This window comes from Ammospiza caudacuta, chromosome 31 (genome assembly GCF_027887145.1).
Source record: "Ammospiza caudacuta isolate bAmmCau1 chromosome 31, bAmmCau1.pri, whole genome shotgun sequence".
In the NCBI taxonomy this organism is placed as follows: domain Eukaryota; kingdom Metazoa; phylum Chordata; class Aves; order Passeriformes; family Passerellidae; genus Ammospiza; species Ammospiza caudacuta.
In genome coordinates, this window is record NC_080623.1 from 1,660,446 (window position 1) to 1,678,087 (window position 17,642).

The following is a 17,642-nucleotide window of genomic DNA, read 5'->3' on the forward strand; positions in this document are numbered from 1 at the left end:
GACCCCCGCTCCCGCTCCCCCCGTGTCTCCCCGGGAGTGGTTCAGAACAGGCCCGGTGCCCGGAGCTCGGGGCTGATCCCGGGGCCGGCGGGTACAGGGACGTTTTGGGGTTCTCTGGGCTGGTTCTGGGAGGTCGATGCCCCCAGGGACCCCGGGGGGGCATGGGCGACCGGGGGTCGTTGTCGGGATGGTGACAAGGAGGGCGTACAGGAATACATCCCTCTTCTGACAGCTCCACACACCCCGTGCCTCAGTTTCCTCCAGGTCTCAGCCCCATGTCCCCACCCCTGTTTCCCCCCCCGGAAGGACACACCAACACATCCCATCTCCCATTCATGGGAATCAGCACTTTATTTGGATCTGGGGGGAGCTCGGGGTCCTCCCCCGGGTTTTGGGGGCCGGGGATCCCCCGTGACCCCCTCAGTACGTGCGGATCTTCACCTCCCTGGTCTCGGTGACCACGCGCTGGGTGGGTGCTGTCCCTGCCGTGGTGGCCGTGGTCTCCTTGTCCAGGGCATCCCTCAGGCTGCGGGGATGGGGGGTTAGGGGTGGGGGCACCCAGGGGTCCCCTCCCCACGCCGGTCGTGTCCCCCCCTCAGTGTCACCCAACAGGTGATGGAGATGGCATGTCCAGTGGGATGGGCTGGGGTGTCCCAACACCCTGGAGATTGTCCCCTCTGGGTGTCACCCCTGTCCCCTGGCTGTTCCCAGAATCTTGTAACTGCTGGGACCCTGACACTGGGACACTTGGGATTCATCCTCTCTGATGTCACCGTTGTCCCCATCCCCAGGCCATCCTGAAGGACAGAGCTGGGATATGTGATCTCCTGGGATCATCCCCCTGGATGTCACTGCTGTCCTCTGGCTGTCCCCAAAATCTTGTAACTGGTGGGACCTGGATACCTCATCACAGGGGTCTCATCTGCCCTGGGTGTCCCCTCCCCATGCCAGAGACAGCACCTGGACACTCAGTTCCTGGAATTATCCCTTTCCATCCCCTTTCCATCCCCTTCCCAGCCCATAGACTCCCCCCTCTGTCTCCATTTCCCCCTCACCTCAATTTCCATCCCTCTGAATTTTCCCCCCCAAGCCCTTATATCTGAACTCACACCCCAAACTTCCTCACCTGAGCTCTCTGGGCTCGCCTTCCCCCAAAACCTGAATTCCCTCCTCACCTGAGCTCCTGTACCTGAATGCCTGCTCCACATTCTCCCCCTGTAACTGAACTCCCCTCTGATTTGAACTCCCACCCCCTGTACCTGCCTTCCTTCCCTTTCTCACCCAAAGCACCCATATCTGAACTATACCCCCAAATTCCCCCCTCACCCGAACTTCTAACACCCCATACCTGGATTCCTTCCCTCTCCACCAAATTCCCCCTCCCAAACCCTCTCCTACCTGAACTTCCCTCTCACCTGAACCTTCCCTGACCTGGACTCCCCCCTCACCTGAACTTCCCCTCTCATCTGATCTTGCCCCCTGGCACTATCTGAATTTCTGAATTCCTTTCCCCAAAGCTGAACCCCCCGCACCTGATCCCCTCTCCAGTCCCGCCCCCTGCTAACCTGAAATCGTCGCCACCCTCCAGCAGCCGCCGATACGTCGCGATCTCGGCCTCGAGGCGGTCCTTGAGGCCGAGCAGCTCCCGGTGCTGCTCGTTCTGCCGCTGGAGCTGCGCCCGCACGTCCCGCAGCTCTGCCTCGGCCGCGCTCACCTGGAGCTGCACCTGCGCCAGGTGAGCCCCGGCCCGCGCCTCGGCCTCGGCCAGCGCCGCCTCCAGACCCATGTTCTGCAGGGATTGGGGGGTTAATGCGGTTTTGGGGGGGTTCACTTTGATCTGAGCCTCAGCCTCGACCATGGCAGCCTCTAAATCTGTGTTATGGGGTGTTCGTGGGGGAATTAGGGGGTTTTGGGAGAGCCAGAACCCCTAAAATGGGGGGATTGGAGGATCTGTCACCTTGGGCTCAGCCAGTGACTCCAGACCCGCATTCAGGGGAATGTAGGGGTTTTGCAGGGGTTCACCCCAAATCCTGGGGGATCACCCTGAGCTTTGGTCAATGCAGACCCCAAACCTGTGTTCTGGGGGGATCAGGGGAAGATTAGGGAGTCTTGTGGGGGTTCACCCTGCCCTGAGCCTCAGCCTCAGGCAGTGACACCTCCAGCCCCGAGTTCTGGGGTATTTGGAGGGTTTGGGGTTGGGGGGAGGGATCAAGACCTCAAAAATGGCCTTGGTGTGGCTGGAGTTATGAGTTGGGGGGTGGAGGGGTTTGGGGTCTCTGGAGCCATGGATTAAGGGGAGCTGGGTTTTTTGGAGGGGGAGTTGGGAATGTGAGGCTGTGAATTGAGCGATTTGGGGGGGTGGGTTTTTTTGGGGGAGTTTGGGGAATTTTGGGGTACCTGGTTGCGCAGGGCCTCAAGGTCGATCTCGAGGGTTTGCAGTGAGCGACGCAGGGCCCCAACAGTGCCTCGTGCCATGTCCAGGTCCTTCGTGCTCTGCGTCACCTCCAGGGTGGTCTCCGTGATCTGGGAGGGAAAGGAGGAGTCTGGGGGGGCCTGGGGGCAACCTGGGGGTCTGGGGGGCAGCAGCCTTGGTCCCACCCCACCACGGGCACCCCAAGTCCTGGAGGGGAGGTGCGGGACTGAGACCATCCCAAGAAGAGCCAGACTTAGTCATGGGACCCTAATGGGGATCTCACATCGTGGGGGTGCCCTAGGAGGGGCTCCAAACTTGCACCTTGGACAGAGGCCATCCCAAAAGTGTCCCCAAGGCTGGACCAGGAACCTCCTGGAGCAGTTCACCCCAGGACTCCCCCTGAAAATGTCACGAGTGTCCACCCAGGGCCCCCCTGGGTCTGCCACCCCTCCTCCCCCTGGCTTTGTGGGGCTTCTTAGGGGACCTCCCATATTAGCCTGGGGACACTCCCCAAAAGGAGTTTCCCCTTTTTTGGGACCCCCCGGTGGCCCCCCATTGGGGACACCCCTTTGGAGCGTCATTGGGGACCCTCGGATGTGGACTGGTGGGGGTTTGGGGTCTCCAACTCCCACCCCCTCTGCTTCTCCAGGTCCTCCAAGTCCATTGTCCTGGATCCACTGCTCCCCCAAGATCATTTTGGGGCTGGTTTTGGGTGGGATTTGAGTTTTTTTAGGGTTCCTTACCTGCTGCCCCCACTGCTTCTCCAGGTCTTCCAAATTTTTCTGGGCCAGGGCATCATACTGAGCCCGCAGCTCTCCCAGGACCTTCCCTAAATCCTGCGACTGCGGAGCGTCCACCTCCACCGTCAGCGCCGACTGCGAGGCCTGCGCCCGCAGGTCCTGCACTTCCTGGAGGCAGCACGGGTCAGTTTGGGGTCCCACAGCCCCTCCCGAGCCCCCCAAGTCCTCTGGACCCACCTGGTCGTGGTCCTTGCGCAGCAGGATCAGCTCCTCGCGCAGGGCCTCGATGTCCCCCTCGAGCTGCAACCGCGTCATGTTGGTGTCGTCCAGGACCTTGCGCAGCCCGGCGATGTCGCTGTCCACCGACAGGCGGATGGCCAGCTCTGCCTCGAACCTGGGCACGCCACGGGAACAGAGGGCCAGGCTGGGACACGGAGCCGAGCCAGCCTTGTGCTGGTTCGTTACTTTGTCCTTGTCCTTGGCCCTGTTTCTGTCCCTGATGTATCCTTGTTCCCCACCCCCATCATCAGCCCCATTTTCATTCTCAGCCCAACACAGCCTTTTCCTCATCCTCGTTCAATCCCATCATCCTCAGCCCTGTTTCCATCCCCAACACATCCTTCTCCCCATCCCTGTCCCATCATCCTCATCTTCATCCCCATCACCATTCCCACCACATCCCATTCCCATCATTCTCATCCTCAGTCTCATCCCCATCCCCATCCTCATCCTCATTTCCTTCTCAGTTTCCCTTCCCATCCTCGTCCTCGTCTCCATTTTCAATTCCATCCCATCTCCTTGTCCCACCCTCATCTCATTTCCATCTCCAGCCCCACCTGACCTCATCCCATCACTGTCTCCATCCATGTTCTTATCCCTGTCTCATCTCCTCTGCCACCTCCACTCATCCTGTCTTTGTACCTGTGCCCATTCACATTCTCATCTTTCTCCTTGTCTTCATGCCCATTTTCATCCCCTGTTCCCTTTCTCATTCCTGTCTCATCCTATTTCTCATCCTCATCTCCAGTTCTGTCCCATCCCTGTCTCCATCCATGTTACCATTCCTGTCCCATCCCAACTCTCACCTACAGCTGTCCCCATCCCTGTTTTTTCCCTGTCCCCATCCAGATTCCCATCCCCATTCCCATTCCTGTTTCCACCTCTGACCTTGTCCTCATCCTGATTTCCATCCTCAGCCCATCCCTGTCCCTGTCCACATCCAGTCTCCATTCCCACTCCTATTTCCACCCTTGTCCTTGTGCACATCCCTGTCCCATTTCCACCCCATTCCAATCCCTGTACCCACCTCCTTCCCACCCGAATTCCCATTCAGTCTCCATCTCATTCTCATCCTCACTCCCATTGCCACCTGTTCTCCCCCTAGTCCCCATCCCCATCCCCATCTCCATCCATTTCCACCCTATTCCCATTCCCACTCCTGTTTCCATGCTGGTCTCCATCCCATCTCCCTCACCATTCTTATCCCCGTTCCCATCCCCACTGTTTCCATCCTTGTCCTTGTCTTCATCCCCATCTCGTCTCCATCCCCATCCTCATCCCCATTCACACCCCCATCCTCACCCCCATCCCCCCTCGTCTTCCTCCTCATTCCTACCCAATCCCACCCCTATTCCCATCTCCATTCCCACCTTGTTTCCAACTCCATTTTCACCCCATCCCCATTCCCACCCCTATTTCCACCCCATCTCCACCCTCTTTTCCATCATACTCCCACTCCCATTTCCATCCCCATTCCCACTCTATCCTCGTTCCCATGTCACCCCTGCCATGTTCCCACCCCCATTACTCCCAGTATTCCCATTACTCCCAGTATTCCCATTACTCCCAGTATTCCCAGTATCCCGCCCTCACTTGACGCGGAAGTCGTCAGCTGCCAGCCGAGCATTGTCAATCTGCAGCACGGTGCGTGCATTCTCCACCGTGCTCTCCAGGATCTGGGAGGGGACACGAGGACACCCGTGGATACAGGGGACACACGGACATGGGGGCACACGGGCGCGGATATGGGGACATGCAGGGACAGGTGGACACGTGGACATGGGGACATGGGGAGATGGGGACTTATGGCGGGGGGGGGCATGGGGAGACACGTGGACATGGGGGTGCACGGATGGGGGACGTGTGGAAGGTCACACGAACATGAGGGGACACGGGTGGACACACACAGACACGGAGACACAGGTGAACACATGGATATGGGGGGGACAGGTGAGTGGGACACATGGACACGCCGACACAGGGACACACACATGGACACAGGGACGCAAGGACGCAGGGACACGTGTCACCGTCGCCGTGGCAGGATGACTTCCCCGGCCCCCCTTCCCTGCAGGGCCTCGCCCCGGAAAAGCTGCGATAGCCCAGCGCGGGGGCGGGGCGGGGGCGCCCAGGTGTGTAGGGGGGAGGGGGGGTGCCGGTCACCTTGAGGAGGCTCCAGGAGGGGCTTTGGGGAGACGGGGGGGTCTAGTTTACCCAAAAATCGGGGTAAGAATGGAGGGGGAGGCTCCTTCGACACTGCCCCACCGCGGTGGCCTTGGTCACGTCCCTTTGCTCCCCCTGTGGGGAGAAAAACCCCCCCGAGCCCCCCACCCGCGGGACTTACAGACCTCTCCCAAGCCCCCCTATGCCCTCCCACAGAAACAAAGTTCAGCTCTTTCCCTCCCCCTCCCCAGTTAATGTTTAACAGCACCCCCCCCCCCGCGCCCCCACCTTGTCCCGTAGCTCCTCTATCAGCTCCCACTGGGGGCTCCAGTCGTGGGCGCTGGGTCCCTTTTTGGCCATAAACTCCCGGATTTGGGTCTCCAGGCGCCGGTTCTCCCGCTCCAGTCTCCGCACCTGCTCCAGGTACGTGGCCAGGCGGTCGTTGAGGTCCTGCATCGCCTCCTTCTCGTTGGCCACGGCCCCGGAGCCCCCCAGGAGGACGCTGCCCCCCAGGCCGGCCCCATAACCGGCCCCATAACCGGCCCCAAAGGCGGCCCCGGCGCTGCTCAGGGTGCGGCTGACGGAGATGCGGGACCCCGCGCCCCCCGCCCCCGCGTACACGCTCGCGGCGCTGCCCAGGGGCACGAAGCGGCGGCCGGGGGCGATCCCGGCGGTCCCGAGGGTCCCGATGCCGCCGGAGCGGACGGAGCTGGAATAGACGGTGCGGCGGGAGAAGCTCATGGGGTCGGCGGCACGACGGCGGGAGCCTGAGAGTGGCACGGACGGACGCACGGATGGAATTCCGGGCGGGAATTCTGGCCGGGATTTATAGCCGGGAGCGGCCCCACGGCACCTCCCCACGGCCTCGCTCCCGGGAAGGGAAGGTGCGGCTGGAGCCGGCCCAGGGCTTTGTTCCTGCGGGGACCGGCCCCAAAACCTGAGCAGTGGGGTGTGAGGGAAAATAATCAGCCCCAAAACTCGTGGGATGTGAGGCAGAGGTTTGGGAGTCTGACCCAGAACTGGGAAAGCGAATCAACCCCAAAACTTGTGGGGTGCGGGGTGGGTGGAAAGGGGTATGACCCAGAACTGTGGGGTAGGGGGCAGAGGGAAAGGAATCAGCCCCAGAACTGTTAGGATGAGGTTTGGAGGGATGGATGTCTGACCCAGAACTTGTGGTGTGTGTTCAGAATGATGGGATCGACCCCATAACTGTGGGGTGGGGGACGAAGGAATAGGACTTGGCCCCAGAACTGTGGGATGTGGGGCAGGGTCAGCCCCACACATTTTCGGGTCACCATTGCCAGCCCCACATCACCCTACTGATCTTTGCACTGCTGCAGCCCCTGCCTGATCTGAGACCCCCTCTTTTACCCTATTCCTGTCCTGTTTTGCTCAGTTTTCCCCATTTTGTCCTATTTTGCCCTGTTCATATCCCATTCACTAATTTTTGCCAACTTTTGAGCCATTCCTGGCTTGCTTTATCTCATTTTTGTCCCATTTTTGCCCATTTCTCATTTCCCCCCATTTCCTCCATTCCTTTTTCTCCATTTTACTCCATTTATGCAAAACCTTCCCATTTTGCTGTTTTGCCTCATTTTGCTGTCTTACCCCATTCCCGTCCCACTTTACTAATTTTTGCCCTATTTTGTAATTTTATCCCATTCTTGTTCCACGTTAACCCTTTTTGCCTGATCTTGCCCTGTTTTATCCCATTCATGTCCCATTTATCCCTTTTTGCCCGATTTTGCCCCATTTCTGTCCAGTTTTGCTGGTTTCCCCCCATTTTTTTGCTGTTTCTGCCCATTTTGTCCTTCCCCTTTTTCTCCCATTTCCCTTTTCACCCACATTTTTCTCTGCTTTGCCCCAATCCTTCCCCTTCCATTCCTTTCGTTTTGCCCCGTTCCTGCCCAATTTTCCCCCACTTATGCCCAATTTTATCCTGTTCTATCCCATCTCCCCCTTTTTGACCCCTTTCCCTCCTTTTTTCTCCATTTTCCCCGCGGGGTCCCCGAGGTGCCAGACCCGGAGGTCCCGCCCGGGGTCCAGCGGCCTCGTCCCTCTTTGGGGACCCCCTGGGAGCCCCTGGAGGGCGCGGGGCAGGGGCGGGGGTGTCGGGGCTGCTCCCACCCTGGGCCTTATCGGGAACATTCCGGGAGTTCCGCGTGGGTGACGTGTCCCACCCGTGTCCCCCCGCCCCGCCGTGTTCCCCCTCCCGCTCGCCCCTGTGTCCCCCGGTCCCCAAATGTCCCCCGTGTCCTTGTGAGCCCCCGGTGTCCCCGCACCTCCCCACGGTGTGTCCCTCCCGTGTCACCCGGTATCCCCCAGCGTCCACTCCTCGCGTCCTCCCGTGTTCCCCCGAGTCCCCCCCATGCCCATAAGGTCCCCCATCCCCCCGTGTCCCTCCGTGCCTCAGTGTCCCCATCTGATGGCGGGGGGAGGGGGCGGTCAAGCGCTTAGGGGGTCCCCACTGCTCCTTGGGTGATCGTGGGGGTCTGGGGCAGTGTCCTGCAGGGTCTGGGGCCCACCCTACCAGGGTTATCTCTGGAAATTCCTTCCTGATAAGACGGGCGGGATTTAGGGAGGGAGCTGGAGGTGGTGGGAGCCTCTGGGGGGGCGGAGGGGGGAGCAGATCGTGTCCCCTCCCGGCCGTCGCAGGTCTGGGGGGGTCTTGAGACCCTCCCTGTGGGGCTGGGCTGCTCAGACCTATTGACCTCCCGCGGTGGAATCTGGATGGATAGGGAAGGGAAGGGAAGGGAAGGGAAGGGAAGGGAAGGGAAGGGAAGGGAAGGGAAGGGAAGGGAAGGGAAGGGAAGGGAAGGGAAGGAAGTTAGCAAGCTAGCTCCCTCTTGATCCCTGCTGCAGGATCCCAAACCCGTGGGTGCCGCCCTCCCAGTGCCCAGCGTGTGCCGCCCTCGTGCCGGGCAAGTCTGGGCTGGAGACACCACTGCACACACTGGCACCTGTCAGACCCACCTGCACACACCTGAACTCCCATCCATCCATCCATCCATCCATCCATCCATCCATCCATCCATCCCATGCCCTTTTGGGGATGTTTTCCCTAATTTGCCGCTGAGTTTGGCACTGAGGACAGGCCCTGGTGAGGCCTGGGGACAGGGCTGGGGACAGATTTGGAGTGATGTGACTGGAGTCCCATGTTGTGATTTGGGGACAGGGGCTGGGGTCAGGGGTTGGGGTAATAGTTTGGGGTCACAGATTGGGGATGTGGTGCTGGGGATGCAGACTGGGGGACACAGGGTGGTGACATCGGTCTGGAGACCCAGACTGGGGGACAAGCTGGGGACATGAGCTTGGGTCAGGGGTTGGGGGCTGAGACTGGGGGGATCCGGACTGGGGTTGGGGGTCGGGGACCCAAACTGAGTGACAGGACTTGGTGCCATGGAGTCAGGACTCAGATTAGGAGACTCAGGTGTGGGGACACGGTGGGGAAGGGCTGGGGACACTCCCTAGGGAGTGTCAGTGGGTCTCCTACTTCGGGAGGGGGCGCAGAGGGGGGTGGGGAGCACAGGGGCCGCATTTTGGGGTAAGCCCACCCCCGCGTACCCTCCCGTCCCGATGCCGGTGGATCCCGGTGATCCCGCCAATCGCACGTCCCGAAGGGGTTAAAGCTCCGGTCCCTCCCCCCGCTTCTCCTCCCCCGGCTCTGGGGTAAACCCGAGAACCAACCCGGGAACCAAACCGGGAAGGCGCCCGGAACCCGCCCGGCCGCTCCGCCCGGCCCGGCCCGTCCTGGCCCGACCCGTCCGGCCGGTCCTGCCGGGGCGGCCGCCGGAGCCTCCCTGCCCCGAGCGCGGCCTTCGGCCTCGTCCTCCTCAGCCGTCTCCAACCTGCTCCAGCCGTCCTCATCATCCTGAGCCTCTTCAGCCTCTTCCAGCCGTCCTCAGCCTCCTCCAGTCGTCCTCCTCAGCTGAGGACCTTCTCCAACCCTCTTCCAAACTTGCACCAATCTCCTCATCCTCCTTCTAACCTTCTCCATCCTCCCTGCAGCCTCCTCATCCCCCTCAGCCTCCTCCAACCCACTTTCCAACCTCTTTCCAAACTCCCTCCTATCTCCTTCCCCAACTTCCAACCTCCTCCCAGTCTTCTCCAGCCACCCCCCTCTTTCGCACCTCCCGAGCCCTTGGCAGGCTCTCTCCAGCCTCTGTTCGCACTCTCCCCTCTCAGATGTCGGTCTCCATCCCCCGGCAGCCGCTGCGGAGCAGCTCGGCCATTCCGGGCCGCTCCTTCTCGTCCCGCTCCTTCACGGCCGCTCCGGCGCTGAGGATGAGCACGGCGCCGGCTCTCGGCCCTTACGGGGGGCTCCGGGGCGGCTCCGGGGGGCTCGGGGGACCCTCGTGGGTGCCGGGCGGGGGCATCACGGCCGTCACCATCAACCGGAGTCTCCTGGCGCCGCTGGACGTGGCCGTGGATCCCGAGCTGCAGGAGCTGCGCCGGGAGGAGAAGGAGCAGATCAAGACGCTCAACGATAAATTCGCCGCCTTCATCGACAAGGTGGGGCTGGGGGGACCCCGAGGAGGGGTGGGACCACCCTGGGGACTGGCTTCTGGGACCTCTTAGGGCACCTGGGACATCTTGGGACACCTGGGGACATTGAGACCACCTTGGGACCTCCTGAACATCTTTGGGGACTTCTGTACCCTTGGGGACTTGAGACCTTCTCTGGGACCCGCTGAGTCTCAGATGGGACGTCCCAAGCACCTTTGGGGCCCTCCTGAGACCCCTGGGGACACTGAGAAGCCCTTCTGGGTGCCCTTCAGGGACCCTCTGGATCAGCTGGGACCTCCTGAGCACCTCTGGGGACTTTCTGAGACCCTCAGAGACACTGACGCCCCCTTTTGGGGACGCCCTGAACCCTCCTGAGTTACCCAAGGACACTCAGCTTGCCCCAGGACCCCAAATCTTCCCCCTGCCCCCCCTTACACTCCATGCCCCCCTCCAGCCCAACCCATTCCCCCGGGGCTGATGTGGGGGTAATTCTGGGGTTCTGATTCCCTTTTCCCCCTTTCCCCCCAGGTATGAATTGGGAGTGGAGGTGTTTTTGGGGTGATTTTGAGGTATGGGAGTGCCCCAGATCCTGTTTTCACCCAAGTGGGATTTTGGGGTGCAGGGGTGATTTTGGGGTAATTTTGGGGTGTGGACTGATTGTGAGGTGATTCTGGGGAGTGGGATTGCCCCTGAGCCCCTTTCCTCCAGGTGTGATTTGGGGGTGGAGGTGGCTTCGGGGTGATTTTGAGGTATGGGAGTGGCCCCGATCCTGCTTTCCCCCAGATGTGATTTTGGGGTGATTTTGGCTGGTTTTGGGGTGCTGTTCCCTGTCCGCAGGTGCGGTTCCTGGAGCAGCAGAACAAACTCCTGGAGACCAAGTGGGGGCTCCTGCGGGCGCAGCCCCCTCCCCGCAGCAGCCTGGGGGGGCTCCTCGAGGGCTACGCAGGGACCCTGCGGCGGCAGCTGGAGGCGCTGGGGCAGGAGCGGCAGCGGCTGCGCGCAGAGCTCGGCCACGTCCGCGGGCTGGTCGAGGAGTTCAAGGCCAAGTCAGTGTCCCCAAATGTCCCCTAAATCTCCTGGGTACCCCCTGTCTCCCCAGACCCCCCCACAGCCTCCCAACGCCACCTTGTAGCCCCCCAACGCCACCCTGTGCCTGCTGATGCCGCCCAGGCCACGCCTGCAGCCTCCTGGAGGAATTCAAGGGCACATCTGTGTCCCCGAGTGTTCCCCCACATATCCCTGTGTCCCCACCCTGTGTGCCCTCACCCCCACGTCCCTTCATCCCTGTGTCCCCCTGGCCCTCGATGCCCCCACCGTGTTCCTCGGTCTCCCTGAATCCTCATGTCCCCACATCCCCGGTCTAAGTCCTCTCTATGTCCCCACATTCTCCCATCATCTTGTCCCTTGGTCCCCCTGTCCCTACCTCCCCATGTCCTCCCATCCCCTTGTGTCCCCATGTTCCCATGTCACCCATCCTCATATCCCTCCCTGTCCCAATGTCCCCATAGACCCATGTCCCCCCTGTCACCATGCCCCCTCCCTACTGTCTCCATATCCCCTGTCCCCGTGTCACCCCATGCCCATTTCTCCATGTCCTCCATTCCCATATCCCCATGTTCCCCCTGTCCCCATGTCCCCCCAACTCCCATCCCCATGTTCCCCCTATCCCCATGTCCCCCATGCCCATTTCTCCATGTGCCCCTGTTCCCCCTGCCCAGGTATGAGGAGGAGATCAACCACCGCACAGAGAAAGAGAACGAGTTTGTCCTGCTCAAAAAGGTGGGGGAGCCCCGACACTGACGGGGGACCCCGACATGGGGGGAGTGCCTGAGACCAAAGGGTTGCTGTGGGGGTCCCTGGGGGTGCTGGAACAGGGGGTGACAGGGGTGTTCCCGCAGGACGTGGATGAAGCCTACATGTCCAAGGTGGAGCTGGAATCACGCCTGGAGAGCCTCACGGACGAGATAAACTTCCTGCGGCAGCTCTATGAAGAGGTTTGGGGCTGCCTGGGATTTGGGGTGCTGGGGTTCGGGGGGTGCCCCCCTGCTCAAGGCGTCCCCCGTGTGCGCAGGAGCTGCAGGAGCTGCGGGCGCAGGTGTCGGACACGGCCGTGGTGGTGTCCATGGACAACAGCCGCCAGCTGGACATGGCCGGGGTCCTGGCGGACGTGCGGGCGCAGTATGAGGACATCGCCGGCCGCAGCCGCGCTGAGGCTGAAGGCCTCTACCAGGTCAAGGTCAGGAGAGCACCCCCTGCCGCTGCCCAAGCCTTCATCTTCCTCCTCCTCTTCCTTGTTCCCCAAACCTTCTTCCTCCTCCTTGCTTACCACTAATCCTCCTCCTCTCCTCTTTTCTCCCTAAAACTTCCTCCTCCTCTTCCACACCCTGAGCCTTCATCCTCCTCCCTGCCCCATCCTCCCTTATTCCTACTTCTCCTCCCTGCCGTGAGCCTTCCTCCTCCCTGCTTCTCAAGTCTTCATCCTCTTCCTTGCTCCCCAATCCTACTCCGAGTTCTCAAGCCTTCATCCCCCTCCTCCCTGTGCCTCAATCCTTCTTCCTCCTTGTCACCTCCTCCATGCTCCCTGAGCCTTCCTCTTCCTCCTTCCTGCACCTTCCTCCTCCTCCTTCCTGCTTCCTGAAACATCTTTCTCTTCCTCCTCCTCCCTGCCCCAAATCCTTCCTCCTCCTTCTCCTCCTCCTCATCTTCCTCCTCCTCATCCTCCTCATCTTCCTCCCTGCCCTGGAGGGAGCAGCTGCTGCGTGGGAGAAATTCTGGCTGGAGACCCAACCGGAGCTGCCACATCCCAGCCTGAAGTGTTCCCCCTGGCGTGGGCTCACCCCAGTCCCGGGGAGCCACGGGGCAGGGAGGGGCCCCCATCTCCATTCCTGGTGCAGATCCCAGTGCCAGAACTTCCCGGGCTCTTTCATCCTCCGTTTTGGGATGCTGGTGGAAAGTGGGGGGCCTCATCTCACTGGGATCCCAGATTGAAGCCCAGCCAGACCCACCACATCCCGAAGAGAGCCACCACATCCCAGCTGGCTCAGCCCTCCCAGCAGTGCTGCATCCCGGGTCTTTCCTCTGAATTTTTGGGGTGCTGCTAGAAAAATTAGGCTCCCCCCTCCCCATCTCATCAAGACCCTGACTCCAAACTGGACCCATGGCATCCCAGCTGGAGCATCCCTCCTGGCGTGGCCACATCCCAGCTCTCTCCACCCTGGTTTTGGTGTGCTGGGGAGCAGAGGGGTCCCCTCATCTCTATCCCCTGAGATCCCAGATCCCGGTTGGAACATCCTTCTTCATACAGGCAAATCCCAGCTCTTCCATCCCAAATTTTGGGGTGCTGGGGGAAAAGAGGGGTCCCTTCAATCTCCATTCCCCCAGGATCTTGATTCCACATCCAGCTGGACCCCCCAAATTCCAACTGGAGCTACCACATCCCTGTCAGGGCATCCCTCCTGCCTCCAATGCATCCCAGCTCTTCCATCCCAGTTTTTTTGGGTGCTGGTGAAAAAGGGGGATCCCCCCATCTCCATCCTTCCAACATCCCAGCCCCAAACCCAGCCAGATCTACCGCATCCCCGCATCCCACCCTGGACTATCCCTCCAAGTTTGGCCACATCCCAGCTTTTTCCTACCAGTTTTGGGGCGCTGGTGGGTTTGGGGGATGTCCCACATTGCCACCCCTGTCTGGTGCCTCCAGTACGAAGAGCTGAAGACAGCAGCTGGGAAGCAGGGGGACGACCTGCGCCAGACCCGCGGCCAGATCCAGGAGCTGAACCGGCGCATCCAGCGGATCCAGGCAGAGATTGAGGCTCTGAAAAACCAGGTTTGGGGTCCAACTCGGATGGAAATTTGGAAGCATACGGCCTGCCCCCCCTCCCCATCTCCCAGCACCCCCTGGGAACCCCCACACTGGATTCCTGAGGATCCCTTGGGATGTCATCTGGGAAACGGGAGGAGAGAGCGATGGCTTGGAGACGTGGGGGATTTTGAGGACTGGGAATACTGGTGGGAAAAGGGGCGTGAGGCATAGTGGGATATGAGGGATACTGGAGGGTGAGGAATACTGGGACACAGGGACACTGGAGCACAGAGGATGACAGGACATGGAATGATGGGACACTGGGTATACTCGGACATGGAGACACTGAGGGGCCGAGGGACATTGGGATACTGGGGATTTTGGGTGATGGGGACACTGGTCTGGGGGGATGCTGCGCTCAGCGTCCTGTTCTGCAGCGCTCTGGGCTGGAGGCGGCCGTGGCCGAGGCTGAGGAGCGCGGGGAGCTGGCACTGAGGGACGCCAGGGCCAAGCTGACCGACCTGGAGGGGGCCCTGGCCCAGGCCAAGCAGGACCTGGCCCGGCAGCTCCGGGAGTACCAGGAGCTCATGAACGTCAAGCTGGCCCTGGACATCGAGATTGCGACCTACAGGAAGCTGCTGGAGGGCGAGGAGAGCAGGTGGGAAGCCCTAGTCCCAAATCCCAGATCCCATGGGCATCCCACATCCCAAAACCCACTGCATCCCACATCCCATAACCTCTGGGCATCCATATCTCACACCTGGTGATGTTCCATCCCATATCCCATGGGCATCCCCTTTACCACACCCTTCATCCTGGATACCGTGAACATTCTGTGCTCCATGTCCCATATCCTGCGAGGATCCCATATTTCAGGGGCATCCCACGTTCCATATCCCATACTACATGGACATCCCATATCCCACATCCCATATCCTGTGGCTATCCCATGTCCCATGGACACCCCATATCCCACATCCCTTACCCTGGGGTATCCCATATCCCACGGACATTGCATGTCCCATGTCTCACATCCCATGAACATCCCAAATCCCCCCCTCTTGACCATGTCCCTTATTCCTCTCCCCCCCAAACCACTCAGTTTGGGAGACCCCCCTCCCACCCCCCACACTTTGGCCATGTCCCTTAAATAACCCCCCCATCACTGCTCCTCTTTAGGGGAAAGTTTAGGGGGACAACCTTCCCCCCCCCCCAGATTTCCCCCCAGGCCATGTCCTTTATCCCCCACCCCATCACTGATCCTATTTGGGGGACCCCCCAGGCTGGAGGCTGCTGTGCAGAACCTGAGCATCCACACCAAGCCTTCGGGGTACCTGGGTGAGTTTGGGGGGGTCCCCGGAACCCCCTGATTTTGGGTGGCCCCCCCGTGCCCCTCCTCACAGCTGCTCCCTCTTCCTCACAGGTGGACTCGGGGGAGGTTTTGTGGGGGGATTTGGGGGGCCTTTTGGGGGGGCCGTGGTCAGCTCAGGGTACTCGGTGCCGCCCCCGCCCCCCGAGAGCACGGCCCCCCTCAAATCCCGGGCCATCGTCATCAAGAAGATCGAGACCCGCGACGGGAAGCTCGTGTCCGAGTCCTCCGACGTCCTGGAAAGCTGAAGCGCCTTTCCTGGGGACCCCCCAGGCCTTGGCTTGGCCGGCTGAGCTGAGCCCCCCTCTTTCCCGAGCAAACCCTAAATCCTGACCTGCCGAGCCCGCCCTGGGCCCCACTTTCTGGGGTGTCCCCCACGCCCACACAAACCGAACCCCCCTTTCCCAGGGGGCTCCTCCACGTTCCCTGAGCCCCCAGGGTGTCCCCCTAAGTCCTGGCTGAGCGAGCCCCCTTTCCCGAGGGGGGGGTCTCCATGTCCCGCCCAGCTGAGCCCTCCCCCTTTCCTGGGGGGCCCTCCTGTCCAGCCCAGCTGAGACCCCTGGGCCTCCCCTTCTCAGGGTGCTCCCCCATATCCTCCCAAACTGAACCCCCTTTTCCGAGGTGGGGGGAGGGTCCCCCATGTCCTGACATTCTGAGCCCCCCACCCCGGTCCCCTCTTTCCTGCCCGGGGGGGGTCCCCGCAAGTCCAGGCTACCTGATTCCCCTTTCCTGGGGGGTCCTGTCCATGTCCTGGGGGGATCTTTGGTGGGGGATCCCCTTGTCCAGGCCAGCTGAGCCCATTCCCTTCCCGGGGGGGTCCCTCCGTTCCTGTGGGGGTCCCCCATGTCCTGACCTGCTGAGCCCCGCCCTTGGTGTGTCCCCGCTCCATGCTGGTCCCCTTGCCGGGGGTCCCCAGCTCCCCACAGGACACCAGGCACCCTCTGCTGACGACCTGAGCCAGTGCCAGTGCCAGTCTCCCCCGGGGGGCTCCAACCCCCCCATTGTCCCCTCTGGGACGGGGGGAGGCGACTGGGGGGTCTGGGCCTCCCACCCTGTTCTGCTTGCTGCTGGAATAAAACCTGGGAAATTCGGGAGTGTTGATAACTGAGGGGGGCGGGGTGTGGGGCAGGGCTCATCCCAGGCTGCCTGGGGCGTTTTGGGGTGCCAGGACGATATTGGGGGGCTTAGATCAATCTGAGTGTGGTGGGATCCATATCTCGGGGTGCCTGGTGTTGTTTTGGGGTTCCCAAGACTTTCTTGGGGGACTGGGACAAGTCTTGGTGTTGCCAGATCACTTTTGAGGTCTCTGGGTCTGTTTGGGGGTCCTAGAATCTGTTTTAGAGTGCCAGGACCCATCTGTGGCTGCCAGGACCAATCTTGGGGTGCCCGGCTCCCTTCCTGGGGTGCCAGGACCAGTTTTGGGGTGCCAGGACCCATCCCAAGGTGCCAATACCTATTTGGAGTTGCCTGGATCTCTCCCAGGTGCCGGGATCTATCTTGAGGTGCCCGGGTCTGTGTTGGGGTGCCAGAACCCATCTGTGGGTGCCCGGGTTTGTTTTGGGGTACCAGGACTCATCCTGGGGCACCTGGGTCCCTCCTGGGGTGTCTGTGACCGTGCCAACGTGCCCAGGTCCCTTTTTGGATGTCTGGCTGTGTTTTGGGGTGCCAGGACCCATCGTGGGCTGTCAATATCTGTTTGGGGGTCCCTCTTGGGGCATCAGGACCCTTCCAGGGGTGCTAGGACTTGTTTTGGGATAGCAATCCCTGTTTTGGGGTGCCTGGGTCCTTTTTTGGACGCCCAGAGCAGTTTTAGGGTGTCTGTGCCCATCCCGGGCTGCCTAGGAGCGTTTTGGCATACCAGGACACATCCCAGTTTTGGGGGGCCATGGTTCCTTCTGGGATTCCAGGATCTACCTCGGAGTGCCAGGGCTTTTTTGGGGGTGGCCATTTCCCTCAGGGGGTGCCAGGGCCCATCTCAGGGTGCCGGGGTCTGTTTTGGGGTTCCCGGATTCCCTCTGGGGTGCCAGAACCATTTCCAGGGTACTTGGGTCAGTTTGGGGGTACAAGTACCCACCCTGGGCCCTCAGAGCTCGTTTTGGGGTGCCTGCCTCTGTTTTGGAATGCCATGGCTTGTTTTGGGGTGCCAGGACCCCCTCTGGGACATCAGAATCCATTTTGGGGTGCCTGGGTCCCTTCCTGGGCTCATCCAGGGGTACCAGGGTCTGTTTTGGGGTGCCCGTGCCCCTCTAGGGGGGCTTTGTGGGGCCCTTTTCTCTCGGGGCGCCACCGCACCCCAAAACCCCTCGCTGCCCCCTGTCCCCCATTCTGGAGCAGCGGGGGGGGGGGGGGAACGGCCTCGTTTGGGGGTCC

The 17,642-nt window shown here is 61.2% G+C and overlaps 2 protein-coding genes across 4 annotated transcripts; one reads left to right on the top strand and one right to left on the bottom strand.

The window, feature by feature from the left end:
- Positions 1-343: 343 nt before the first annotated feature.
- On the bottom strand, positions 344-9,458 carry KRT18 (keratin 18). The gene is made up of 8 exons (XM_058822256.1): positions 9,444-9,458; positions 5,884-6,532; positions 5,026-5,108; positions 3,391-3,547; positions 3,157-3,321; positions 2,398-2,523; positions 1,566-1,789; positions 344-526 (listed from the first exon to the last, which is right to left on the bottom strand). The coding sequence occupies exons 2-8, from the start codon at positions 6,334-6,336 to the stop codon at positions 421-423; spliced, it is 1,314 nt and encodes a 437-aa protein (XP_058678239.1). The 5' UTR covers positions 6,337-6,532; positions 9,444-9,458; the 3' UTR covers positions 344-420.
- On the top strand, positions 6,415-16,362 carry KRT8 (keratin 8). Of its 3 annotated transcripts, XM_058822255.1 has the most exons (10): positions 6,415-6,479; positions 9,805-10,107; positions 10,939-11,147; positions 11,820-11,880; positions 12,000-12,095; positions 12,173-12,337; positions 13,802-13,927; positions 14,341-14,561; positions 15,186-15,241; positions 15,327-16,362. In XM_058822255.1, exons 2-10 carry the CDS (start codon positions 9,880-9,882, stop codon positions 15,518-15,520), a joined length of 1,356 nt encoding a protein of 451 aa, XP_058678238.1. In that variant the 5' UTR covers positions 6,415-6,479; positions 9,805-9,879; the 3' UTR covers positions 15,521-16,362. The 3 variants fall into 3 exon arrangements, 2 of the variants coding, with proteins under 2 accessions (XP_058678238.1, XP_058678237.1); XM_058822254.1 differs by lacking the exon at positions 6,415-6,479 and having other exon boundaries at positions 9,313-10,107; XR_009275821.1 differs by lacking the exons at positions 6,415-6,479; positions 15,327-16,362 and having other exon boundaries at positions 9,313-10,107; positions 13,802-14,123.
- Positions 16,363-17,642: the final 1,280 nt, after the last annotated feature.